The 26286-nt window shown below is 50.1% G+C and overlaps 2 protein-coding genes across 5 annotated transcripts in view; one reads left to right on the top strand and one right to left on the bottom strand.

Moving 5' to 3' along the window:
- Nucleotides 1-28: 28 nt before the first annotated feature.
- Nucleotides 29-5726, bottom strand: TMEM79 (transmembrane protein 79). Its single transcript, XM_027095336.1, has 4 exons — nucleotides 5615-5726; nucleotides 4019-4821; nucleotides 3525-3738; nucleotides 29-1095 (listed from the first exon to the last, which is right to left on the bottom strand). Exons 2-4 carry the CDS (start codon nucleotides 4776-4778, stop codon nucleotides 882-884), a joined length of 1188 nt encoding a protein of 395 aa, XP_026951137.1. The 5' UTR covers nucleotides 4779-4821; nucleotides 5615-5726; the 3' UTR covers nucleotides 29-881.
- A 6-nt stretch (nucleotides 5727-5732) lies between these two features.
- SMG5 (SMG5 nonsense mediated mRNA decay factor) overlaps nucleotides 5733-26286 on the top strand; it is a 29602-nt gene continuing 9048 nt past the window's right edge. The window contains exons 1-14 of one of the 4 annotated variants that reach the window (XM_027095334.1): nucleotides 5733-5857; nucleotides 11623-11721; nucleotides 12246-12369; nucleotides 12736-12892; nucleotides 14777-14866; nucleotides 15820-15909; nucleotides 16620-16698; nucleotides 20230-20355; nucleotides 20461-20529; nucleotides 20991-21199; nucleotides 21900-22037; nucleotides 22203-22802; nucleotides 24526-24701; nucleotides 25847-25922. In XM_027095334.1, the coding sequence (XP_026951135.1) occupies nucleotides 12271-12369; nucleotides 12736-12892; nucleotides 14777-14866; nucleotides 15820-15909; nucleotides 16620-16698; nucleotides 20230-20355; nucleotides 20461-20529; nucleotides 20991-21199; nucleotides 21900-22037; nucleotides 22203-22802; nucleotides 24526-24701; nucleotides 25847-25922 (1909 nt within the window). In that variant the 5' untranslated portion in view covers nucleotides 5733-5857; nucleotides 11623-11721; nucleotides 12246-12270. Of the gene's footprint in view, nucleotides 5858-7452; nucleotides 7677-11622; nucleotides 11722-12245; nucleotides 12370-12735; nucleotides 12893-14195; nucleotides 14215-14776; nucleotides 14867-15819; nucleotides 15910-16619; nucleotides 16699-20229; nucleotides 20356-20460; nucleotides 20530-20990; nucleotides 21200-21899; nucleotides 22038-22202; nucleotides 22803-24525; nucleotides 24702-25846; nucleotides 25923-26286 lie in introns of those variants that run through there. The other 3 variants (XM_027095333.1, XM_027095332.1, XM_027095335.1) reach the window with 3 other exon arrangements.

The raw sequence follows: 26286 nt of genomic DNA, 5'->3' as shown, positions 1-26286 counted from the left end.
GCGCAAACACGAAGGAAGAGCCAAGGAAGACAGTGGTAGTTGTTTATTGTTACACACACATTCACATGGGGTTAACATCAACCACTATGTCTTCCCACCACTCCCAGCCACCACAGGTGTGGGTGTGTGCGCGCACGCACTCACGCACGCGCGCACACACACACACACACACACACACACACACACACACACACACGCCTCCTGGGAGGCAGGTTTCCCTGTCTGCTCCTCTTCCCATGAGAGAGGTATGACTTCTGGGCAGTATGGAGGTGCAAGGTTACAGGGACCTAAAGGGTTGGAAGGGAGGAGGCAGCCACACTGGATTGGGACAGCTGTAATTGACTTGACTGAGGCTCAAGGGCCTATATGGCCAGTCATGGAGGGTCCTGAATACAGGTCCCCAAGAAGGTTTTCACCAGACATGAACGTCCTATTTGATCTGATGGCCAGCCATTACCTTTAGGCATGGGCAAGGTTTCTAGTCTCTTTGAGGCCCTCTGCTTGGACACCCAGCACAGAAATGGTCAGAGTTTTGGCTGTGGCTCTGCTGGCTGCCTTACAGGAGGCTGGAGAGTGGAGCAGAGTCCAGCCATTGTGGGCCCTAGCGGCAGTGGTGGGAGGCTGCTCAGGAAGGAACCATGCCTCTGCTCCTGGTCCTGTGTCCTCAGCATCCTTAAGGAATATGGCTGTCCACCTCTTTCCCTGAAAGAATGTCTGAGTCCCTCCCGCCTAATTGTCCCAGGCTCCAAAGGTGAAGGGGAGTGCCCCAGCTCGGAGAGCAGGGGACAGTCCAGGCTCTGATTGGATGGGACCCCTGCCGGGGCAGTAGGTGGGTTCATCCCACCCAGGTACCAGGGCTGGGAGCAAGGGGGTGGGGCGGCTTAGCCCCAGGAGCGAGGCCTGTAGTCTGAGGCTGAGCGGGCGTGGTCAGGGTAGTCCAGGCGGCTCTCGGAGGCAGTGAGCATGCGTTCGGGCTCCACCACGAACATATAGTAGAGGTTCCACACCAGCATGGACAGCAGGGGCAGGAATGTCAGGCCGTAGCCAAAGCCTCGGAAGGAGCGGCCCACGGCAAAGGTCAGCCAGTATATCAGCCTGGGAGGCAAGAAAAGATCGGGCTTTCCTTGAGGGGAGTACATGAGCTAACTGGCAACAGGCTGATGATGGGGAGAATACAAAGTGAAGGCAGTAGCTGGGTGTTGGTCAGCACAACTGATACCTCTAAAGACAGCCAGTGTTTATGTACTAACCATGTGCCAGGCATGGTACCAATTACTTTAGGGGCAATGTTTAATTTAATTTAGACCCCCGCATCTCTATGAAGTGTGAATATTGTTCACCTCCCTCTTTGTGTACTTTTCAAATTTTAATTAAAAAATTTTGAGTAGGCAGTATACGTTTAGTTTACATGGTTCAAAATTCAAAGGTACCAGTGAGTATAGTAAAATGTCTTCCTTTACTGATTCCCAGATACCCTATTCTCGTCCTTCACCTTCTCACCTCTGTTCCACTCCCACCCCAGACATCCAGTATTATGGTTTCTTGTACATCGTGATGTTTATATGAGTGAAAAGATTTATGTTTTCCTTTTCTCTTTTTTTTTGGAAGTTTGGTAGCATACTAAATATGAGATTGTTCTGCACATTGATTTTTTCCCCTCATTTAATGTATCTTGGAGATTGTGTTATATTAGTATATAAACAGCTTCATTATTTCACAGCTGCAGTACATTCCATTGTATTTACTTCCCCTTTTGCAGATGAAGAAACTAGGATTCCAAAAGGGTTAAGTAAGACTGGTCCAAAGTCACACATTGGGGAAATAGTAAAACCATGGTTTGAACCCATGCCTGTTCATCACCCCGTCTCCTGCCCCTCAGGGAAGGGAGAGAGTAAGGAAACCAGCTTCAAGAGAGCTTGAAGCCCAGAGGGATGGACTAGGCACAACCAAATTTCCCCTCTTGGAAGATCCATTCAAAATACACACTCCTCAGTGGCGGGAGGGCAGCAGCTTCCTCTTAATATATGAAGGATCACTTATTACAAAATTGTGATGTCTCTATTTTTTTTTACCTGGGAAACGGAGGAAAGAGTAACTGCTGCTTTTCTACGGCACCAGGAGGCAGCATAGCATAATAATAATATGAAAGTTCACATTTAGTGAACACTTACCAAGTACTAGACTGTTGCAAGCACTCTACATGAATTAACTCACTTAATCTTCACAATAACTCCATTTTACAGATGATGAAACTGAGGCACAAAATACTTAAGTAACTTGCCCATGGTAGGGAAGAAGGACCCTGGATGAGAGAAGGAAGGGACCTGGGTTCTAGTCCTGCCTCTGCTGCTGACTGACCTATGCGAGTCTTCTCCCCCAATCTGTAGTCACTTTCTCTCTGTAAAATGGGTGAGATGGACCAGACGATTGCTGGTCCTTTAGCTCCCTGATGATTCTTGGTGCTTAAACCAACTTCTGTCTGAGACCAGCATTCCCCGAGAGAGAGATGGGAGGTTGAGTTACATGAGCAGGAACATATTTATCTTGGGAAACATCTACTGGGAGAACTTGCAGGGCTGAATGATGGTCAGGAGGCTGGTGGGACAAATGACCACTAGACTACAGTCAGAAGTGACAGGAAGACAGATTTAAGCTAAATAGGAAGAATGCTTTAGCAGTTAAAGCTACCTGGAATGCTCTGTGGAAAATAACAAAAGGAAATGTATTAGGGGACAAAATGGAAAGCCTGCATTTGGCTTCAGAAATTCCAAGGTGCCTTCTGGGTTAACAGTAGTTCACGTGAAAACACCCCTAAGGATTTCAGGTGCCTACAAATTCTAAATGAAAGCAGAGTAATGAGGCTGCCATGAGACCTATGTGGCCTTGGCTTGTATGAACAGGACAATACCCGTGACCAGCCCCCATCCCTCCCATTTGACAGGAGAATTTCCTGCCTAGAGGGAAGGACACAGGATAGTGAAGGGACCAGGGCCATTTAGCAAAGTAAACACTGGGGAAGCAGAGTGTTGGAGTGGGGGAATTGAGAGCTGTTTTCAAAGATCTGAATTTGTCTAGGCAATTACAGAGGTCAGAGTCAGGGCGGCAGTTTTTAGCACAATATAAAAAAGGACTTTCTAATAATTAGGACTTCTGAAAAATGAAACAAGACTGCCTTACAAAGAACTAAGCACTTGGTCACAGGGGCTGTTCAACCAGTGTTCAGCCAGTGGCCACCTGACCAGAGTGCCACAGAGGAGTGGCCGCAAGGGGTGGGAGGTTGGTCTAGGTGACACCTGAAAGCCTTTCCAGTTCTAGGTTGATACATGTCTCTTATGAAAGACATATGAGCTGATCACCTGCTACCAGGTGAGGTAAAGTACAAGGAAGAAAGTGACTCAACTTTCCGGGGTGCACATTTGGGCTGCTGCAGAATCCAGAAAGCTCCCTGGCTCTCCAGACATTCAGATGCCTGGGCCTCTTGAGCACCAGCACCTCCCTCTGCCCCACCCCCAGCCCCAGCTCACCGGGAGATGGCGAAGAGACCAGTGAGCAGAGGGAGCAGTTTGAGGGTGTCTTGGGGCAGGTAGGTGGAAAGCACGGCCAGGTTGAAGAAGTAGAGGATGAAGAGCTGGACTGACTGGGCCACGTATCGCCGGTGGATCTCCACCTCCCGTCGTGGCTCCCCAAAGGGCCGCAGGGCAGAAAAGCACAACAGGCTCAGCCCGTACACCAGGATCCCTGGGTAGGGTTGGAGGACACATGGGGTCAGGAGAGGAGCGGCAGGCAGGAAGCTGGAGGCAGGGTTTGTAGCAGAGAGCTCATGGGCATGGGCTCTGCACCGTGGGTGGGGCTGAGGTGGTCCTGGGAGGAGGTGGGCACACGGGGGTGACAGGGTGTGGGAGGCCCTGAGGGTCCAGGTCTAGTGAAGGGAAACTCCCCTGCTCCCCAAGCCAGGCAGGCCCTGCCCTCCAGCCGAGCTCCCACATGCCCCCTCCCTTCTTGCAGGGCCCAGGCTCACCCAGTACGATGGGGAAGGTGGCAAAGACCCCGCAGCGCAGCGTGTAGATGAGGCGGGAACTCATGGTCGGCAGGCGCGGGGCATCGAAGGGCAGGAAGGCATATGCCCCATAGAGCAGGCAGGGGAAGAGGATGAGGGCGGCTCCCACCGAGGCCATGGCCCTCAGCCCCTCGTGGCCTCCACGTCCCCTGCAGCACCCACAGGAGTACCCAGGCGGCCTCACCACTGCCTCGGCCCACTTGCGCTCTGGGGGCTCAGGGTGGGTGGCCCGGGTGGGCAGGAAGGTCTGGCGGCGCTCACCCTCGCTGGCCTCACAGCACACAATGAGGTCTTCCTGGGGCCGCCGCTCAATGCACTGTAGGTCGATGGGCACGAAGGCCCGGGCCACCTTCTCGGGCAGCAGGCTGGCGTCATCTTCGGGCAACTCCTCTAGCTTGGTGGGTGGCTCTGACTTAAGGGGCTCAGGCTCAATGTTCCTCCAGCCAGGGGGATCTGAGAACGGGGCACTGGGCTGGGGGCCAGTCCCCCAGGGCAAGGTGGCAGCCTCACTTACTGTGCTGTCTAGACCATCCTCCGTCCCCTCTCCGGCTGTGGGAGACCCAGCTGAAGATCCCGCTCTGGAGGACTCAGCTCCAGGGGACTCAACCCCATCTTCCCCTTCCAGCTTCCGGCCATTGGGGACCAAAGCCTGGGGTGGGCTCTTCTCCAGGGCCTCCGGCCCCTTCACTTCCAGCAGGGCCAGGGTCTCGGGTTCTGTCATCCTGGGGCTTCACTTCTGGGGTCTACCGCAAGGTCATGTCACCCTGGAGGGAGTAAAGTTCTTTCAGAAGCTGCCATCCTCTGGCCCTCAGGAAGGGCTGACAGAACAGGAAGTCTCCAGGGCAGCCGGCCTCATGGACTTTAGTCCTTTCTGGGACCTTAGGGAGAACATGGTCCGGAGGAAGGTGTTGAAACAGAGGGAGGCAGGAGGGAAGTGAGAGCCGAAATGGAGGCACCCTTTCGACATCAAGTGCTATTCAGCAGGAGAGGGTGAGTCAGGGGGCACAGGTGCTGGCAGCTGTGGCCTCAGCCAGCCTCCACCCATGCCTTCTACCCCCTCCACCAAAACCCCTGGGGTCATGGCCACCCTAATGCAGGAATGGGAGGAAAAGGAGAGGTCTAGAATTTCGCCAAGGATTTTATTCCCGCTAAGGATATTCTTGTGGGACAGAGAAGCTGCCCCTTCACCTCCACACCTCCCATTCCCCTGCAGATCCCCAACTGGAACTCTCCTGGCAACTGATACCAATGATTTGCCAAGAGATCTGTCCCAAGGAACTGGCAACAGCAGTGCATCCTGTTCTTTTGTCACCAATCTGGATACCTGGTCAGTTTCCAAACTTCTCAGTAACCCACCCACAACGTCTCCGGAGGGCCTGAGTCTGTTCGTTCTGATCTCTAAGTCTAATCAAGACTGTTTCCCGTGCCTCCTCTCTGGTCTTTCTTCCCTCCCTGCCGCCTTCCATCTCACTGCTTCTGGATGGGGCTGATTCCCCTCTCTCCATCTCCTCAAGGACCTCCTAACCCTTAGTGTCTGGACCCATGACACCCACTTACTTTCCATCTGGAGAGAGGTAGAGGGTCCCCAGTGTCCGGGAAGGAGCTGCCCAGCTCCCTGCTGGCTCTGCGAGTATTCCTCTCAGTCTCCCTCCCTTTACCTGTGTCTCCAAACCAGTCTGACCAGAGCAGGTGCGGCCCAGTTTAAAGGGGCAGGCCCCGCCCTGCTGAATCTGCCGACAGAAAAAGCATTAAAGGAGGACGTCATCCTTTCTGAAAGTGGGGGTGCAGCTGATCATAGAGGTAAGTGTGTGTCCTAGCAACATGGGATGCGTAGGAACCCTCAGCACAGGAAAGCAAAGGAGGAAGAAGTGGGTTTGGGCATCAGAGGGTGCTTGGAGTAGATTGGGATACCCCAAAAGAGGTTGAATTTCTACACTTATTCATTCAATATTTATTGAGCACCTATTATTAGCTAGGCACAGACACAGGAAAGAGCAAGATGACAGGCAAAGTGTCTGTGCTTGGGACTTCCCTGGTGGTGCAGTGGTTAAGAATCCGCCTGCCAATGCAGCGTGCACGGGTTCTATCTCTGGTCTGGGAAGAGCCCAGATGCCACGGAGCAACTAAGCTCGTGTGCCACAACTACTGAGTCTGTGCTCTAGAGCCTGCGCGCCTAGAGCCTGAGCTTCACAACAAGAGAAGCCACCGCAATAAGAAGGCCGCGCACCACAACGAAGAGTAGCCCCTGGAAGAGCAGCCCCGCTCCCTGCAACCAGAGAAAGCCAGAAAGCCCACGTGCAGCAACAAAGACCCCACGCGGCCAAAAAAAAAAAGCCTCTGCGCTTAAAGAGCTTGTTCTTTTGGGATAACAGATAATAAAGAAGCCTAGCAACTAAACCAATATGACAATTTCAGTAGGGAAAACCTCTTTGCCAGAATGATATTTGAGCTGAGACTTGATGGGAAATCAGGAGAACGAGTGTTCCAGGCAGAGAAACAGCAGGTGAAAGGCCAATAAGTGGGAAAGACAGGTTGTTTCAGGAACAGAAAGAAGGTCGGTGTCTGGAAAAGGAATTTATGTTCCCATTACAGTGGTACACAGGTCCCCTGAACACCTTGCCTTTTAGGTTAGGTTTAAGGTTTGAGAAAGCAATTGGAATCCAAGGTGATCTTTCCGGGGGCAGAAACGCTTAAGGCTGTACCTTCTCAGTCCTGTGGATCTTTTCCCCTGAAGTTATTTGAACTTTGTGAGGGCAGGGACAGTGTCTGGATTGCTCATCTCTGTGTCTCCAGAACCCAGCATCGTGACTGGAAGACAGCAGGTGTTCAATAAATGTTTGCTGGACTGGTGAGAGATGAACATGCAAGTGGAAATCTTTGGGTTGGGGTGCGGGAGCTGAAGGGCCGAGGTGCCTCTACAAGAGTCCTGTATTGGAGGGCCTTACTCTTACGCTATGCTTGACTCTTTCCAAGAAAATTTTCACATACACGTTTTTTGTTTGTTTAAATAATGGGGGAAAAGGGAGAAGTGGAATCACCCTAACTAGTAATCTGAAAGGGGCTCGGCTCAAATGTGGCGGGGGTGCGGGGTGCGGGCAGAAGGATGGACCAAATGACCACCGTCGGACAAAGCAAAGTCATACTCCTAGCTGTGAGTCCATCTGCCCGGATCCAGCTTAGCCTCAGCTCCCCCGCAGAGTTCACTGTTCCTTCTCTGGCAGCTTTGTCAATAAAGTTTTTCGCAAGGGCTTGCAGAAGCCAGAAAGATGCCATGCTGCCCACAGTTAGTTCTGGCAACTTCCCGGGAGGGAAAACGAGTTTCGCGAGATTTGGTAGTGGCAGGCCAATGGCCCGCAACGTCCAGCTGGTATCGCGATATTTGGCAGGCGGAGGAGGAGCTGTCGCGGGTAGCTGCCTCGCAGCTATGGCGGCCGAGCAGGGCCGGCGGCGGTGGTGGCTGCGGCTACGGTCGGAGACGGCAGTGGTGGCGGTAGCGGTAGGTGGCGGGGGTCTGTGACCGGGATCCGCCCCCGGGCCCGGGCACCATGAGCCAAGGCCCCCCCACAGGGGAGAGCAGCGAGCCCGAAGCAAAGGTCCTCCACACTAAGCGGCTTTACCGGTGAGAGGGGCCGGGGTGTGAGTGCAGCCGCCAAGGGAAGTGGCGGGGGGGGGGGGGGCGGGGGGGGGGGGGGCCCCCCGGGCGGGCGGGCTCTGGTGCCGGGCTGGGGTGCGGGCGAGGGAGGGGGGGTGCAATTTTGGAGGGAGCAGAGGGCTCGGGGCCCCGTAACGCTGGATTGAGCAGAAAGAAGGAATTGGGTGGGTGGGAGGTTGGGAGGGAAGCACGTGGAGGGATACCTCCCGCAGTGAGCTTGGGGCTGGCACCGAGCTTTGCGGATTTGGGGTAAGAAGGTGGGAATTGGGGATTGCAGGGGTTGGGAAGGTGAGGGTGGGGTCACAGATAGGAGAAAAACCCGGAAGGGAATGGTGCTTAGAACCCTGTAAGGACTTACAGGGAAGAGCCCTGGACTGAAATCAAGAGAGCCAGGTTCAGCTCCTTGCTTTGCCATTCTCTCACAGTTTAACCTTGGGCCTCAGTTTTCTCACCCTTAAAAGGAGAGGTTTGGATTTGATAGGCTTTGAGGTCCCTTATGACTCTAAGTTTTGGGAATCGGAATGAAAAGAAAGAGGCTGGAAGACTATTTGTGTTGGACTGGAAGAGCGGTGAAGGACTTTGAGTCCAGAATGTTCTTAGGTCATAGGAACCCATTTCAGGGCACCTGGGGACTCCTGAGTTCTGCCTTCCTTCCAGCCTCATGACTACAGTCTCTTGCCAGGCAACTTCCATTCCTGGTTTCTGATTTCCACAGTGCCACTGTGCCACTCACATCTTCAGCCTTTCAGCCCTCTGTTGGGAACAGGCCAGTATGAGCTCTTCCCATCCTGAGTGAGCTCCTCCTGCCCCGAGTCGAGGATTTTCTGTGTGGGGCAGCTGAAACATGGGCTCTTGAACTGGATCAAAGTAGGTTGAAGCATAGAGACCAAATTGAGTTTTCTGCTTTCTAATAGGGAGTAGGGTTTGGGGTTTTCATTCGGCTCAGGCTCTATAGAACCAGAGGTGTTTGCATGAGAAGACCAGCTTCAGAGCCATGGGCCTCATCTTGACAGTGAAAGAGTCAAGAACATGTTGTCTTTTCCTCCCTTGAGTAGGCATCCTGCCTGCTTTGGCTTCCTAAGCCAGAAGGCAGAGGGGAGTATAGGCTGATGCAAAAATAGAAAAGTGATCCAATCTATCAGCCCCAGGGCTCTCACTGTGGGCTGCCCCAAGCAGTCTCCAGGTGGGTGAGCAGTTGGCTGGGATGGCACGTGTGCCTTGTCATGCAGCCGATTGTCAGTGCTGCCTGTCAGACAGAGAGTGGGCAGTGCTTGCAAGATTCCTTACTTGTCTCCAGCTTTTGGAAATGGCTCTGGTCATCCTTCTAATCATTCACAAATCTTGTTTTTTCTCAAGCCACTGCCCTCACAGAACTGACTGACTTAAGCGGATATGTTTGCATGTGTGGTTTACATGCGTGCACGTGGGTATCTCTGCTGGTAATTGTGTGTTGTTGGCTTTGGGCAGGATGGAAATTTGAGGCAGCGGATCTCTTTTTATTATTTATTATAGCAGTGTTGATTGGTGGGAAGAACTGGGGGAGGAAGGTCTGATTTCTTGGCCCAAGGTAAATATGTTGTTAGACTATGTAACTGTCATCCGACCTTCAGTAAATTTGGGAAATTCCCACAGTCTGTTTACAGAAATGAAATTCTGAAATGTTTTAAGCCCCTCAGAAAAGGCAGCTGGAAAAGGGATGCTGGAAGGGACACAAGCACCAGTTAATTAGGCCAATTTTAACTGTTTTTTTAAAAACATTTTTTTTTAACACTGCTAGGCCTAGGATTACAATAGCGAATGAGACACAAGACTTTTTTTTGTAGTTTTTGTTCTAGAGATTACAATATAGTGGAGGAGCTTAGGGTCTGATGGGAAATGTGGAAGAAAGTGCGGAGACCTCTCAGGTTTAAGAGTTTGCAATTAGAACTTCCTTGAGTAGTGGTTACTAACCTTTTTGAATTGAGACTCTAAGGAAAGCTCTGGGGCCTGTCCATAAAAATACATACACACACAGCCTCCTCACATCTGTGCATGGCACTGAAGTTAAAAGCCCTTTCCTGGGGACTAAGCTGGCATATCACTGACGGCTGCCTGGTGCTGCCCTTGGCATGGAGGGCCAGGATGGCTGAAAGGGTTTGGCTTCCATCTCTAGGCAGACCAGGAGGTGTTTGGAGAAATGCTGGGCTCTTAAGATTGCCTGTGAGAAGGCCTTGATTACCATCCCACCCACTCAGCTGGGTGTTGGCGGTCACTTCGCCCTGTACAGGACAGCTTTTAGTGGTGTACCACCTGAGCCATCACAAGATGCTAGCCTGCTGTGGCCCACTTTCCCCAGCCCAGGAGCATGTTTCAGTGTTCTGAAACAATTTTGGACTGTTTTATGAATCATCACTCCCTATTTTTTGGTTGTTTTGTGTCCAGAGCTGTGCCTGATTCACCTGTTCTCACAGCTGCTGTCTGTCCTTTGGGTTTTACCCTTCCAGAGATGATACTTACCCAGGCACCTCTTGGCCATCCATTGTAGAGTTTCCTTGAACTTTTCTCTTAGGGTCTGGAATATCTTCCTCAGGATGAAGACTAATATTTTTTGAGTACTTACTGTGTACAAGGCACTGTTACAAGTGCTTTATATATTAGCTAATTTAACCCCCACAAAGTAGATGATGATATTAATCCCATTTTATAGATGAGAGAACTGACACATAAGGAAGTTAGATTTTTCTTTTTAAGGGTTTTTTTTTTTTGGCTGCGTTGGGTCTTAGCTGTGGCACACGGGATCTTCGTTGAGGCATGCGGCATCTTTGCGGCGTGCAGGATTCTCTCTAGTTGTGGCGTGTGGGTTTTTTCTCTCTAGTTGTGGTGTGCAAGCTCCAGGGTGCGTGGGCTCTGTAGTTTGCAGCACATGGGCTCTCTAGTTGAGGCACGCAGACTTAGTTGCCCCACGGCATGTGGGATCTTAGTTCCCCGACCAGGGATTGAACCCATGTCCCCTGCATTGGACGGCAGATTCTTTACCACTGGACCACCAGGGAAGTCCCGGAAGTTAGATTTTTTACCCAGGACCACATAGCTTGTAAGAAGTAGAGCTAGGATTTGAACCCAGACTGTCTGGTTCCAGACCCTACACTTTATATTAAAGAAACAGTTCCTTCAGCAGGATCCAGGAGACCTTATAACTAAGCAGTTTAGGGACACCCTCCCCCTTTCTCTTACCCCATTATTCCAAAGCAGAATTTTATATTAGGAATGCCTTTCCTTTATGTCAGAGATAATAAGCCTTTGCATAATAATAATTTATTCATTCCACCAATATTTATTGAATGCCTACTGTATACCAGTGCTGTATATAAATTATTTCATTTAATCCTCACAACAGCCCTTTGAGGTAACTGCTATTATTTCCACTTTTATGCATGTGGTAACTAAGGCTTAAAGAGGTAGGTAATTTTGCCCAAAGTTAGAGAGTTAGTAAGACACAGCCAGGTTCAAACCCTAGATGTTTTGCCTGGCATCACAGCCTATGCTCTTTCCATCGAGAGAGTCTACCTTCCATATCACAGAGTTTCTCTACCTTGACACTGTTGACAGTTGGGGCAGGATAGTTATGGTGGTAGACTTTCCCATGTATTGTGGGGTGTCTAGCAGCACACAGTAAATGCCCATAGCATGCCTCTTCTTCCCCTCCCCCAGGTAGTGACAATCAAAAATGTCTTCAGCATTGCCAGATGTCTCCTGAGGGGACTGCTGTGTCAGGATGGAGACTGTGTTCATCTTGTTTTCTACCGAGCTCAGTCTGCAGCCGTTTAGTTTCCCCACCCCAAATTCTTTAGCTTTTCCTCTAGGATCAGTGTTCCAGCATCATAGGTGGACGATACACATGGCTCAGAGGCTGTTTGCCTATATTTCCCTGCAGGGCCGTGGTGGAGGCTGTGCATCGACTTGACCTCATCCTTTGCAACAAAACTGCTTATCAAGAAGTGTTCAAACCAGAGAACATTAGCTTGAGGAACAAGTAAGCTGAGACTCTAAACTACACATTCTTACAGTTTCTTTATTCCTTTCCACCTGAAACCCTGTCACATATAGACACATGTTCTCTTTTATCTCCTGACCTCATGGTACAATAATGGGGTATGACGTCTCTGGCCTTCCTAAGAGGGAGAGGGGATCCCTCACTCTCTGCAGCTTCTACATCTAACACCATTAGAATGGTGTTTGAGTTGGAGGAGTTGGCCATACTGCATAATGAAGGAAGGAAGGAGGAGATACAGAGGCAGAGTAAAAAGGAGAGAAAGGTGCAGGGAAAGAAATGAAGATTATTAAAATTCTTATTGCTCCTGCCTCTGTCTTTTGGGGCTCCCACTGCCTTCCAGGACTGCTGTTGTCTTGGGTCCTACTGACTGACCCTGGATGTCTATTGCGAGGCACAGAGATTTGTCAGTCGGGGTGTTGGCAAATGCCTTCTTGTCCTCAGTTCTTGTGTCCCTCACCAAGGGATGGGCAGTCCCTCTCATGCTCTCCTCTACACCTTCCCAGGCTGCGTGAGCTCTGCGTCAAGCTTATGTTCCTGCACCCGGTGGACTATGGGAGGAAGGCAGAGGAGCTGCTGTGGAGAAAGGTGTACTACGAAGTTATCCAGCTTATCAAGACTAACAAAAAGGTAAGGGGAGGTCAAGATCTTGGGAAGATGTTTGTCTAAAGAGGGGAAGCTAAGGAAGAAAAGGACAGCGAGGCAAGTGGGCCAGAGTATGGTTGTAGATAGGGAAACCAAGGAAGAGATAGCAGAAAGGGAGGGAGTCATATGGAATTAGGATCAGGGAAGGAGGGGAGCCTGATCCCAGATGGGGAGACCAGAGCAGTAGGTCTAAGGGTATAGGGGTAACTTGTGAGTGAGAGGAGATGTGGATAAAGTTCCAGAGCCAAGAAGATAAGTTTATTTCTTCAGGGAGATGAATATGATTAGGGATGGGGGAGCAGAACTCTGATCTTGTTGCTTAACTAGCCCCTTCCCTTTCCCAATCTCTAGCATATCCACAGCCGGAGCACCTTGGAATGTGCCTACAGGACACACCTGGTCGCTGGTATCGGCTTCTACCAGCATCTCCTTCTTTATATCCAGTCCCACTACCAGCTAGAACTGCAGTGCTGCATCGACTGGACCCATGTCACCGACCCCCTCATAGGTCAGTGAAACCTGAAAGGTGGGCTCGAGGAGCAAGTTCATATGCTTCTACTTCTAGCCTTCTTATCCCTCAGGATCCATGTACCTTGTGACCCAGCCAGGCAGAGAGCATTCTAGAAGACCTACAAATGCTTCATGAAATTTGGATTTACCCAAACAACCGTATGACTTGGGGTAAAGATCTTAAGGAAGGAGAGAGAGAGACCTCTTCAGTCTGGGATTGTAGACCGATGGGGAGTCGGGGAGGGAATGGAATGATCTAGAGTAGGTCTGAAAGATGTTATTAATAGCATTTTTTTCTTCCAGTTGAATTTGGCTGGCATTTGTTTTAACTTTAGAGATTGTTTCCTAGTATTTGATGAAAGTATTAAAGTTTTTAGAAACATTGGGGAAATCATGGACATTCTTTCAAGATAGTGCAAATCTCTTTTTGGCCTTCTGAGGTACTGGCAGCTGTGGTGGTTTTCTCTTCAGTTCAGCTATCCTTTAGAGCTCCTTCCCTCTTCCTCCAACTCCCCTTGCTCTTTATACCCCCTACCCTCCCCCATCCCCATGCCCCTTCCCTCACCAGGACAAAGACATTCTGGGTCAGAGATGGAGGTTGTGTCTGCACCCCTATGTGGCAGCATTCTCTGGTCAGAAGCAGAGCACTGTACTTTGTACATTTAAAAACATTTAAAAACAAAACAATGGGGAATTCCCTGGCGGTCCAGTGGTTAGGACTTGGCACTCTCACTGCTGGGACCCCGGGTTCAATCCCTCGTTGGGGAACTAAAATCCTGCAAGATGTGTGGCGCAGCCAAAAACAAAACAAAACAAAACAAAACAACGTCAATCCAAGGCAACATTTACAGGTGTTAAACCAGATCGCCAGAGGGGTCCATAGCTTAAACAAAGATTAAGAACCCTTATTTCAAAGGGTCAGTTCCCCAAATCATTTTAGTTTTTCTCCTTATTGATATTTCTCATTCAGCCAACTCAGCGATGTCTCTATAAAGAATATTAGGAAAGGCTGCTCAGAATGGGAGCTCCACACCCAGGAGTGTGGCTGCAAAGTGGAATGGATAGGAGGATGCTGTGCAACTTACCTGCTGTGCAACTTTGATTTCTTTAACTGTAAAATGGAAGTAACAAGAGTAACTACCTCATGCGATTGCTTTGAGCATTACTTAAGTTGATATTTTAATACACTTAGAACAGTACCTGGCACATGGGAAAACTGCCTGCCAAGTAGCCGGAGCTCTCTGAAGTTACAAGGCTGCCTGGGTGAAGGGAGAGGAGAGAGCCCATGCATGTTTGGCTCTGGCCACCACCAGTCCTCAGGTCAGGCAAGATGACCTCGTTTCCCTCATGAATAGACTCTCCATAGGCTGCCTTCTCTGTGGACCTCCCACCAAGCAGAAGCCAGGAGCATTTACCTTGGCCTCATTCAAATGCCATTCTTCCTGGGCAAGTTTCCCATCTTTACCCAAACCTTTTACCTTTAGGTGGGGAGCTGCTACCCAAGGCACCCACAACTGTACTGACACTTGAGCCTCACCTCTACTTTCTAGAAGCCTTCCTATGATGACCTTTCACATGACCTTCCCCCAGGGAGCTGTCCTAGGTTGAGGACCATAGCCCATCTGTTCTAGTTCCTTTCTGTCCTATGAATGACCCCTGCCTATGAGTTTCTGTGTCTCTACTTCTGTCTACCTGTGAGCCTGTGTCTCTATCTGTGTCCTGGATGGGTGTCTTCTCTGCCCCATAAGGCCGTGTTCTAAAACTAGCCCTGGATTCTTTATCTCCTTTCTCCACCTAGGAAAGGTGTTTCCCCAAAGGTAGGGACAGAGGAATGGGCTTATAAACATATCTCTCTCTCTCTTTCTCTCTCTCTCTTTCTCAGGATGCAAGAAGCCAGTGTCTGCCTCAGGGAAGGAGATGGATTGGGCACAGATGGCATGCCACCGATGTCTAGTGTACCTGGGGGATTTGTGTAAGAATCCAAACCTTTCATTTTTCTCTGTTTTGGGCTACAGGACAGGCTCCAACTGCTCTTGTTGGTACCACCCTTTACGTGATTGGAGAGCAGGAGGCGCAGTGTGGCCTCTGATAACTTTTCTCCTCCAGTCTGTTTACAGTGTTTCCTTCTTTTCACTGTTCGTGCATGAGTCGAAAAGGATGGTGAATACAAGAAGAAGGAAAATGTCTTTGCTCTTTAAGAAAGTCAGGGTGATAACCTGGTTTCAGCGGTGGGTTAGGAAGATTTTAATTTGATGTCTTTCTCCTTTGGGGTTTTCTCTTCGTGGATTCCTAGAGGAATTGCAGTTAGACCTCAGGGAGGACTTACCTGCCTGAAATATGTTTCTCAGAATGGAAAAGTACTCTTGCTTTATGGCCCCCGGTCTCTAGTCCTGATAGACAATGGTTCTGTCATTAGGCTGCCGGTGTGTGGCTGTCAGATGCATTATCCTTTATTGATCTGAGGCTCGTCTCCCTGCCCCCATCCCACTCCTGGACCCTTTATAGGCAAGGGGCACAGAGAGAATCAGCTGTTTCACAGTAGATTGACCAAGTGTCATTAGTAATGTCTTCTCTCTAGAACTGAGCAGTTGAATTCCAGAACCAAATATCAGAAGTCTTTTCAAGCATTTATATATGCTGCAGCCCCTTCATTGGGAAGAGATAATCAAGAAGAGCCTCTTTACTTTACAAACACTAAATATTCTTTACATTTTGGACCTACCAGCAAGGAAGAGAGAGTTGAACAGTTTGCCCATAGTCATGCAGACTTAAGACTGTGCCAGAGACCCAAGCAGCCTGCCTTCTAGCTCAGGTATCTTCCTCCCGGGCTCTTATTACAGTTCTCCAGAGTAGACTCCCAGATGAGGGGAGGTTTTTCTGAAACACGGAATCATTGTATTTCTTTTCCTCCTCTCCCTCCTGCAGCACGATATCAGAATGAATTAGCTGGCGTAGACACTGAGCTGCTAGCTGAGAGATTTTACTACCAAGCCCTGTCAGTGGCTCCCCAGATTGGTAAGTGGACCCCTCCACTGGGGCCTCCCAACCCAGCAGCATTTTCCAAGAGGAAGACAATGTTGAGATGGCAGGCAGGCCATACTCACTTCCCCCTGGGTCCTTCCCACCCACTCTCAATTCTTTCATACTTCACCTTGGTTCTACATTCTGACCCTTGTAACACACACTCAGAAGATGGTGGAAGGAGAAGAGAAATGGGAAAGTCTTGAGCTAAGAAGGAAGGAGGCAGAAGAAGAGGGAGAGACAAGATGGCTTCCCTGTCCCTGAGGTTTCTGTAGAAAGAGGGGACCATACTTCAGCTGCCCCCATGGAGGCACAGTGAGGGAACGGATCAGGCTCCATTACAGGGAAAGATGGGGATTAGCATGTAGGAAGGAGAACTCAGGTGAGAGACTGAGCTGGGATAGAGGAGAGGGCTCCATGGAGTTCAGTCAGCATTGGAAGAGGCACAGCTGCTGCTGAAGGAATGGCAGCTGTCAGTGCTGAAATCCCTGGTGGTCCAGGTGGGCTTAGACTGATAGGAAGTGAGTCTAGAATAGATAACGCCCTGGAGGAGCAAGATTAAACTGCTGATCACCTGAGACACCAGTGTCGCCTGCAGACCCACTGTTCTCCCCATGAGTTCTCTGATGCTTAACGTGGGTTGGGCCTTGCAGCTTTCAGTGAGTATTATGGCTACAGACTGTGTGACTTTTCTTCCTCTCCAGGAATGCCCTTCAACCAGCTGGGCACACTTGCCGGCAGCAAGTACTATAATGTGGAAGCCATGTATTGCTACCTGCGCTGGTGAGTATTTGCCAGCTCTTTCCCCAGCCCTACTTTCATGTCTGCACAATTCCTCCTTTGTTTTCTCTCTTCCCTTTCTCCCTTCTCTAGCTCCTGAGTGAGATAGATAGAAGAATGCTAAGATTGAGGGTGTCCCTTCTCTCAGGGGCATCCTGACACAGCCCTGCTGCTTTTCACATAGCCACCTGGACTTGTAGATACTTGGGCAGCTGAAGTAGCTGTCTGCTGTCATGAAAAATAACAGGATTGCCGCCTTCATGAAGAAGGAAATAAATTTGATATAGTTGATAAAATGGTACCAAAGTAGCCTCTGACAAGAACTTCAGAACTATAGAGCTTCAGTGTCTTGAGGTGACAGAGATGACAGCACGGGGGGACAAGTTTAACAGGGTGGATCACTGCTTCCCTGGATCTCACACTTAGCTCTTAGAATGAAAAAACAATTTTTTCAGGGCACCCAAAGTTGATTAGGCTTAGGTTACTAAGTCACCATAACCAAATGCACATGAGAGTGACAGGTAAATGAGAATGCCGTTGGTTAAGTCTTAGTGAGACATAAACTGCCAGGAAGCTCACTGTTGCCACCTATTCAGGGCCAGAGTCCACTTGAGAAGCCAAATCTATCTCAGAAGAAGTTATATAGTGAATTGGGCTTCAAAGCCTAAAGGGAATAAGGGTGGTCTTCATAGCTTAAATGGTCAGCTACTAAGGTGTAAAGTAAAATAACCTAATTCTGCCTTCCTGGCCAAGGAAACCTGTTTCCTGTATCAACAAATATTTACCCTGTTCCGTTACTAGATTGCTACAGACTGGCCTCCCATCCACTGTATTCATTTTTTTTTTTAATTGAAATATAGTTGATTTACAATGTTGTGTTAATTTCTGCTGTACAGCCAAGTGATTCAGTTATACATATACATACATTCTCCTTTATATTCTTTTCCATTGTGGTTTATCACAGGATACTGAATATAGTTCCCTGTGCTATACAGTAGGACCTTGTTGTTTATCCATTCTATATACATATAATAGTTGGCATCTGCTAACCCCAAACTCCCACTCCATCTCTCCTCCACCCCCACTTCTCCCTTGGCAATCACAGTCTGTTTTCTATGTCTGTGAGACTGTTTCTGTTTTGTAGATAAGCTCATTTGTGTCATATTTTGGATTCCACATATAGGTGATATGATATGGTATTTGTCTTTCTCTGTCTGACTTACTTCACTTAGTATGATAATCTCTAGTTCCATCCATGTTGCTGCAGACGGCATTATTTCATTCTTTTTTTATGGCTGAGTGATATTCCATTGTGTGTGTGTGTGTGTATATATATATATATATGTATCACATCTTCATCCATTCATCTGTAAATGGACATTTAGGTTGTTTTCATGTCTTGGCTATTATAAATAGTGCTGCTATGAACATAGAGGTGCATGTATCTTTTTGAATTATAGTTTTGTCTGGGTATATGCCTAGGAGTGGGATTGCTGGATCATATGGCAACTCTATTTTTAGTTTTTTGAGGAACCTCCATACTGTTTTCCATAGCGGTTGCACCAATTTATATTCCCACCAATAGTGTAGGAGGGTTCCCTTTTCTCCACACCCTGTCCAGCCTTTGTTATTTGTGTATTCATTCTTGAATATGATTACCAGGTTTTATATTATAACCTCCCATTGCATCTTTCCCATTCCTTGCATGCCTTCCAGGGAATGCCCCCCTTACTTGTCCTGGATCCCTCATCACATTCATAATCATGATTTAGGGTGAATCACTTTCAAAGAGAGCCAAGCACATCCAGGTTTGGGAGGTGCCAAATAAGGTCCTCTTCTACTATGCTTAAACAATTATATCTCATGGTTTGTGGGTTAGGCATTTGGCTAGGGCTCAGTTTGGCAGTTCTCCTCCTGGTGGCATTGTCTAGGGTCAGGCAGTGGTATTTGGCTGATTTGGGGGTCTGATATGTCTGGAGGGTTGGTTCATCTGGACCCCTCTCCCTCTCCCTGTAGTCTCAGGGCCTCTCCATGTGGTATCTTCCTCAGGGCAGATGGACTTCTTACATAGTGGCTCAGGGCTCCAACAGCAGATAATGACCCAAGAAACTTGGAAGTAGAGCCTGCCAATCCCTTAAGGCCTGGGCCTGGAAACTGGTGGAGTCACTCCTGCAGTATTCTCTTGGTCAAAGCAGTTGCATAGTCGTTGTCTCCCACCCTCATCCCCTGCCAAGATTTAAGGGGAGGTGACACAGAGCCCACTTCTCAGTGGAAGGAGTACCAAAAAATTTATTTATTTATTTATTTTTTTGCGGTACGCGGGCCTCTCACTGTTGTGGCCTCTCCTGTTGCGGAGCACAGGCTCTGGACTCGCAGGCTCAGCGGCCATGGCTCACGGGCCCAGCCGCTCCGCGGCATGTGGGATCTTCCCAGACCGGGGCACGAACCCGTGTCCCCTGCATCGGCAGGCGGACTCTCAACCACTGTGCCACCAGGGAAGCCCTGTAGCTATATTTAATTCACCACTGGCGTGTATTTCTTTTCTATCACTGCTTTTTGTAATTAAAAGATGTTTCGAAAAACAAGACATTTTTTAAAAAGTATAGCATGCTCTTAAGGTCATAGCCTTTGTGGTAAGACAGACTTGGGTTGGAGACTCAGCTCTACTATGTTTTAGCTATGTGACCTTTGTTTGATTGATTGATTGATTGCCGCGTTGGGTCTTCGTTGCCCCGCGTGGGCTTTTCTCTAGTTGTGGCGAGCAGGGGCTACTCTTTGTTGCGGTGCGCGGGCTTCTCGTTGCGGTGGCTTCTCTTGTTGGGGAGCACAGACTCTAGGCACCGGGCTTCAGTAGTTGTGGCTTGTGGGCTCTAGAGCTCAGGCTCAGTAGTTGTAGCGCATGGGCTTAGTTGCTCCGCGGCATATGGTATCTTCCCAGACCAGGGCTCGAACCCATGTCCCCTGCATTGGCAGGCAGATTCTTAACCACTGCGCCACCAGGGAAGTCTGTTATGTGACCTTTGCATTATACTTGCTCTCTCAGGCTTTACTTCCTCATCTGTAAATGTGGACAATAGTAGGGTACAGTGCCTGGCACAGAGTTGGGTGCTCAGTACATATTTGCATTTGAATGAATATCATGAGGATTAACTGAAGTAGTGTATGTAAATATCCTTGCGCATAGTAAATGCTTGTTAAATGCTACCTATTAAGTGCCTGTGCTTTAAGATGAAGGATAGTGTATTTCAGGGATGGTAACTAAGTTAAGTTTGTAACATTCAGTGAGATTAATTGTCCCATTTCTAGATACAGAGGAGATGCAGATGTCATCATTACTCTGATTAATCTGGAAGTTGTATGTGTGTATTTTATTAGGAAAGATAGCTTTCACCCTGAGTACATACATGGAAGGGGAGGCTGGGAGCAGCCTGTATTGACTAGAAACAGTGCTCCCTAAATCCCTGGAAGACTGACATTTCCCCTCTCCCCCTCTGCCTCTGCCAAGACTCAGTAGCTCACCTCTGTCTCCTTCAGCATCCAGTCGGAAGTGTCCTTTGAGGGGGCCTATGGGAACCTCAAGCGGCTGTATGACAAGGCAGCCAAAATGTACCACCAGCTGAAGAAGTGCGAGACTCGGAAGCTCTCTCCCAGCAAGAAGCGGTGAGTGGGGCCTGTGGGAAGAGGGGGTCTTTCTGCAATTGGTGCAGTAGGACCATAGGGACCCTGGAGCTGTTCACCATTTACCTTGGGCTCCTCTCATTTCAGATGTAAAGACATTAAGAGGTTGCTGGTGAACTTTATGTATCTGCAAAGCCTCCTGCAGCCCAAAAGCAGGTGAGTGGAAGAGAGTGTGAGCAAGAACTGTGTCCTGTGAGCCCCATCACGATGGCTTCTTTCTGGCAGGGGACTTGAAGAGGAGGGAGTGGGCTGGTGAATTCTGCCTTTTGATTGGAAATTATTTAGCTGGTTAGTCCTTTCTTGGCATCCCTCACTGTCTCACCCTAGGTTCTGTGCCCATTCTCTGGGTGGCTTACCCTCTGGCACAGTGGGTGCTTACTAGATGTTGAAGGAGTGGCCGAATGGGAAGCCTACCCACATCTCTTCCACTGCGTGTCTGCCCTTCCCGTGTTATTCTGTCTGCTTTGGAGACCAGCAAGCACTGATTCCCCCTGCTCCTCTTTCTGAAGTCTCTGCTAAGGATCCTGTGGTCTTTTCTCTGAATCCTGTATTCCCAGCTCGTTTTGCCTGCCCCAGCCCCCATCACTGACCTCCCCTGTTATCCTGCCCTTCCATAGCTCTGTGGACTCAGAGCTGACATCACTTTGCCAGTCAGTCCTGGAGGACTTCAACCTCTGTCTCTTCTACCTGCCCTCCTCACCCAACCTCAGCCTGGCCAGTGAGGATGAGGAGGAGTATGAGAGTGGATATGCTTTCCTCCCGGACCTTCTCATCTTTCAGATGGTCATCATCTGCCTTATGGGTGTGCACAGCTTGAAGAGAGCAGGTAACTCTCCCTCTGTCCCTCATTTCTCCCCGACTGGCTTCTGGGATCCTCACTACCATTTTCTGCAGCTCCTTATCCATGAACTTGCTTCCACAAGCAGTCCCTTCACTACCTGTGTCGCTGCCTGGCTGTGGGAGATAGGGGCAAGGAACCCTGCCCTAAAGAAGCTCCTAGTGAATGAACAAAGGCGACAGCATATTCCCACCCCCTCCGCCCTCCTACACCCACAAACACACGTACCCTTGGCCAGGACCCAGGCAGACACAGTGGTTGAGATGCTTAGCTGATGATCCAGATGGAATTCAGACTTGCTGGGGGTGGGGGCAGTTAGGCAGTTCTGGAAACCTGTCTGCCGGAGGTGTATGTAGAGCAAAGTTGGATGGAAGGGAGGGGGAGGCAGGGCTGGGTGCAAAGATGCTTGGGGCATATGGGGAGACGCTTGCGTGAAGGCATCAAAGCCAGGGAGGATGAGATGGGACAAGAGCATCCATGAGCTTACCTGAAGCAGGATGAGCTGGCACATTCCACATTACAGGATGCGAGTGAAGAGACCTGAGAAGTCTTTTTTTACCTTAGAGGAAGTTTTCAGAGGTAGTTGGATCCTTGGAAGGGTTGAGAACAGGTGAGATGAGGTTGAAATTAGTGGAGCCTACTCCTTTTCAGGGCCCTGGGCCCCTAATGCTGGCTTTCTTGGTTTTAGGATCCAAGCAGTACAGTGCAGCCATTGCCTTCACCCTGGCCCTCTTCTCCCACCTTGTCAATCATGTCAACATACGGCTGCAAGCTGAGCTGGAAGAGGGCGAGAATCCCGTCCCGGCATTCCAGAGTGATGGCACAGGTGCAGGCACGGGGGAGGTTGTGACTGTGGAAAGGTTAGCATGGGGTGTGGGGATCGTGGGAGGGGAACACAGTTGTGGCAGGGGAGGTGCTGTCGAAGAGCACCTGCCAGTGTCCTCGTTCCGGTTTGTCCCCAAGGCCCCACCTGACCATCCTCTTTCCACAGATGAAGCAGAGTCCAAGGAACCCTTGGAGAAGGTGGAGGAGCCGGGTCCTGAGCCTCCTCCTGCAGCATCTCAAGATGGCGAGGTCAGAAAGAGCCGGAAGTTCTCCCGCCTCTCCTGCCTCCGCCGCCGGCGCCACCCACCCAAAGCTGGTGATGACAGTGACCTGAGTGAAGGCTTTGACTCAGACTCGAGCCATGACTCAGCCCGGGCCAGTGAGGGCTCAGACAGTGGCTCCGACAAGAGCCTTGAAGGTGGGGGAACAGCCTTTGATGCCGAGACAGATTCAGAAATGAACAGCCAAGAGTCCCGATCAGACCTGGAAGATATGGAGGACGAGGAAGGGACACGGTCCCCAGCCCTGGAGCCACCTCGGGCCAGGTCAGAGGCTCCTGAATCCCTCAATGGCCCACTGGGCCCCAGTGAGGCCAGCATTGCCAGCAATCTACAAGCCATGTCCACCCAGATGTTCCAGACTAAACGCTGCTTCCGACTGGCCCCCACCTTCAGCAACCTGCTCCTCCAGCCCACCACCGAAGCTCCCACCTTGGCCAGCCGCAGGCCCTGTGTCAATGGGGATGTGGACAAGCCCTCAGAGCCAGGTACTTGGGCCTCTCTTCATCATCTTGCTCTGGTCCTCACCTCTATACCATCGGCACTTCTCTGAGAGAGGCCACTTTTTTCTCTGTTTGAGTACCTCTCATCCCCACCCTCACTGCCTGGCTTTCGGCTTCTGCCTGTAGTGTGGCCTGGAGTTTTTTCCTGGGAATCCCCTCTGCTGCTCACTTCCTTATTCTCAGCTCCCAACTGATTTCATGGTCTTATTCTCCTCCCACTCCCACCTTGCCCCGTGGGTTTGGGGCTTTTCTCCCTACACAGCACTGCAGCTGTAACTCCCTCCCGTGCCATCCCAGGTCCTACCAGGGCTCCTGGAAGCTAGAAAAACCACACCCACCAGGGCAGGTGGATTAGAATGAGACTGTTTCCCTGAGGGTCTTCCCCTGAGGTGCAAAGGGGGCACCTGGTCAGCAGCAGCAGTGAGCATTTGCGGCATCTACTCTATGCCAAGCACTAGGTTGGATTTTTTGGGGGTCTTATCTAATTTTCACTGCAGTCTTGTGGTGGAAGAGTTATCATCCCTATTCTAAATTCTGTTCTTTACCTCCAAGCTTCTGTGCACGGTGCTGCTTTGGTCTGGAATATACTTTTCCTCCCTTGCCCCGAGCCTCTCAATTAGCCAGTTGCTTGCCTAATTCTCACTTTGGATTTTAGCTTAAAAGTCACTTGGTCTGGGATTCCTCCAAGGGTAGGCTTCCTGTGGGCTCCTGTAGACTCTGCACCTTGGCAACTTCCAGCCTTTTCCCACTTGAGTGACATTGTCCGTTGACTTGTCTGTCCCTCCCCCGCAATACCATGAGCCTCTTGAGGGCAGGGCAGTCCATGTTTTGTCTATCGCTGTATCCTCATTACCTAACACAGTGCTTGGCACATGGTTGGGACTTTGAATGAATAAAAGAAATGAGGAAGCTGATGCTCAGAGTTGGAGTGTGAACTACTTAGTGTTCTAACCTGCAGACTTGAAGAGCTAGGAGTTGGAAGTAGTTCTTTTAATTCTGTACCCCTTTTCTCCCCACCTGTAGCTCACTTCTGACTGTCTGCCCTGCCTTTTGCACAGTATAGGCACATCATAAATATCAGTTGAGTGAGTAGCTGTAGACCTCACAAATTAGCTCGTGTTTTTTTTTTTAAATTTATTTATTAAATTTATTTATTTTTGGCTGCGTTGGGTCTTCGTTGCTGTGCACGGGCTTTCTCTAGTTGCGGCAAGCAGGGGCTACTCTTTCGTTGTATTGCGTGGGCTTCTTATCACAGTGGCTTCTCTTGCTGCAGAGCATGGGCTCTAGGGCACGCGGGCTTCAGTAGTTGGGGCACGTGGGCTCTAGAGCGCAGGCTCAGTAGTTGTGGTGCACGGGCTTAGTTGCTCCACGGCATGTGAATCTTCCTGGACTAGGGCTCTAACCCATGTACCCTGCATTGGCAGGCAGATTCTTAACCACTGCACCACCAGGGAAGCTTCTTAGCTCGTATTTTAAAAGGCACCAGGCTCTTGGCTTAAAAGCAACTAGTAAAAAAAAAAAAAAAAAAAAAAATAGCAACTAGTTAGTGAGCCTAGAAAAGTTAGGCAGGAGCCTGAGTCCTCTCTTCTCACATCAGAATTCTTCAGAAGAGTCCAAGCAGGTTGGGGCATGCTCCCCACACAGAGCTGAAGCCTGTTGCCATGTGCCTACTAGTCGCTCATCCTGGTTCTCTGTCACCCATCCCCAGCCTCTGAAGAGGGCTCTGAGTCGGAGGGAAGTGAGTCTAGTGGGCGCTCCTGTCGGAATGAGCGCAGCATCCAGGAGAAGCTGCAAGTCCTGATGGCGGAAGGCCTGCTTCCTGCTGTGAAAGTCTTCCTGGACTGGCTACGGACTAACCCCGACCTCATCATAGTGTGTGCGCAGGTGCGTCACTCCACTCCCACTGCTCTCCGTCAGGTCCCAAGGTGTAAGGGGAGGGTGCCAGCCAGGATGGGGTGTGGGAATCCCCTCAGGTGGGCTGGTCAAGACAAAAGTTATTGTCAAGCGCCTGCTCTGTGCTGGCTCCTTATGCTTTTTACAGGGCAAGGATTAGGCATGACCTTTGCCCTCAAAGAGTCTGTGGCCTGGGCTGGGATACAAATTTTGTGGACTGGGAAAATAGCACTGCTTATTCTGCTTTGTGTCCCCAACGCTAGGCATAATGCCTGCCATTATGAGTAACGTCTGTGACAGTATGTGTTCAAGGGCTAACCTTGATAGGTAAACACCGGAGTCCAGAGAAAGGAGAGAGCACTGAGTTGTGACAAGAGAGATGAGACTGGGAAGTGACAGGATGTTCAGACAAGGTGCAGGTGTTGTGAGCAGGGAAACGGCTTAAAGAGAGTCCTGTAGCTGGAGTGAGTGGTGTCAGAAGCGGGCTGCCATGAAGACTGGCTGGCGTGATTGTGACCTTTTCCTTCCTTTCTCAGGTTCAGAGTCTTAATCTTGAGCCTCCAGTGCCCTGAGGCTTTTCTTCAGTGTTCCTTTATTCCAGTAGCACACCTGCCTGCTGTGGAAGACCCTTTTCTCTGCAGGTCGCCCTCTTCCCTAGATGAGGGAGTTTAGGTCAGGGCCAGGCACAGCCTTGGGCATGTGCTTGTGCCTGATGACAGCTAGTTAGTCATTGTTAGTCATCGAGGGCGGTGTGGTGAAGATGATCATATCCCCAGAGAGGTGGCCCAGTGTGGACACGTGGAGGGCTGAAAGGAAAAGTTGGTGCTAGACAGGGAGAAGCTTCCTCCAGCGCTCTAGCTTTTTCCACTACCAAGATCCAGAGAGTTTCTCCTGTGGTTTCAAGCCTTCAGCGGTTGATGAAGTTCAGTGAGGCTTCATGGTCCCCTTCTTCATTCCTCCCTGTTTTCCAAGTCCTCCGTGAGCCCCGCCTTGGCGTCTTTTGTTAATTTTTCTCTCAAACGCTTCTAGGCCTGTGACCATAGCCCCAGACCCCTCAGATATAGTGCTTTTCTTGTTCACTGCCAGCCTCCAGCACTGCCCCAGCTGAAGGCTTCCTCTTCTCTCTCTCCCTCAAGAGCTCTCAAAGTCTGTGGAACCGCCTCTCTGTGTTGCTTAATCTGTTGCCAGCTGCTGGCGAACTCCAAGAGTCTGGTGAGTGAGTCCCTGGCACTGTCCTCCCTCTCTCTCCCTCACTGGCCCCACAAAGCCCGCCTCCCCCTTCCTGGTAACCTGGTCCTTAGGGTAAGGAGGTTAATGGGATTCACTGCCTATCCTCCCTAACACACAGCAGTCATTGTGGTCTGGGCCTCTCTGGTTTCCTGCCCCAACACTGCCCCACTGTGGGCAGGTGGCCTGGTCCACCAGGGAGTGTGCTCCCTGGGGAAGGCAGTGGAGTGGCAAGAGCAGAGTGAGGGGAGCCTGTGAGCCAGCCCCAGTCACTGGTGTGGCACCGCTGCCTTCCTCATTGAGAATTGACCTTGACCTTCAGAGCCCATCTGTCTGGGTCATCCCCTCC

This window comes from Aethalodelphis obliquidens, unplaced genomic scaffold (genome assembly GCF_003676395.1).
Source record: "Aethalodelphis obliquidens isolate GAN/ISIS:26980383/991018 unplaced genomic scaffold, ASM367639v1 scaffold90, whole genome shotgun sequence".
NCBI classification, from domain to species: Eukaryota; Metazoa; Chordata; class Mammalia; order Artiodactyla; family Delphinidae; genus Aethalodelphis; species Aethalodelphis obliquidens.
The sequence above is the reverse complement of the archived record's forward strand: the minus strand, read 5'-3'. Positions and strand labels throughout refer to the sequence as shown.

Excerpts from the sequence above, each read along its gene's own strand:
- TMEM79 (XM_027095336.1), bottom strand. The coding sequence starts at position 4,778 with ATGACAGAACCCGAGACCCTGGCCCTGCTGGAAGTGAAGGGGCCGGAG. Across the intron at positions 3,739-4,018 it reads CACCTTCCCCATCGTACTGG|GGATCCTGGTGTACGGGCTG; the intron begins GTGAGCCTGGGC and ends AACCCTACCCAG. Across the intron at positions 1,096-3,524 it reads GGTCTCTTCGCCATCTCCCG|GCTGATATACTGGCTGACCT; the intron begins GTGAGCTGGGGC and ends CTTGCCTCCCAG.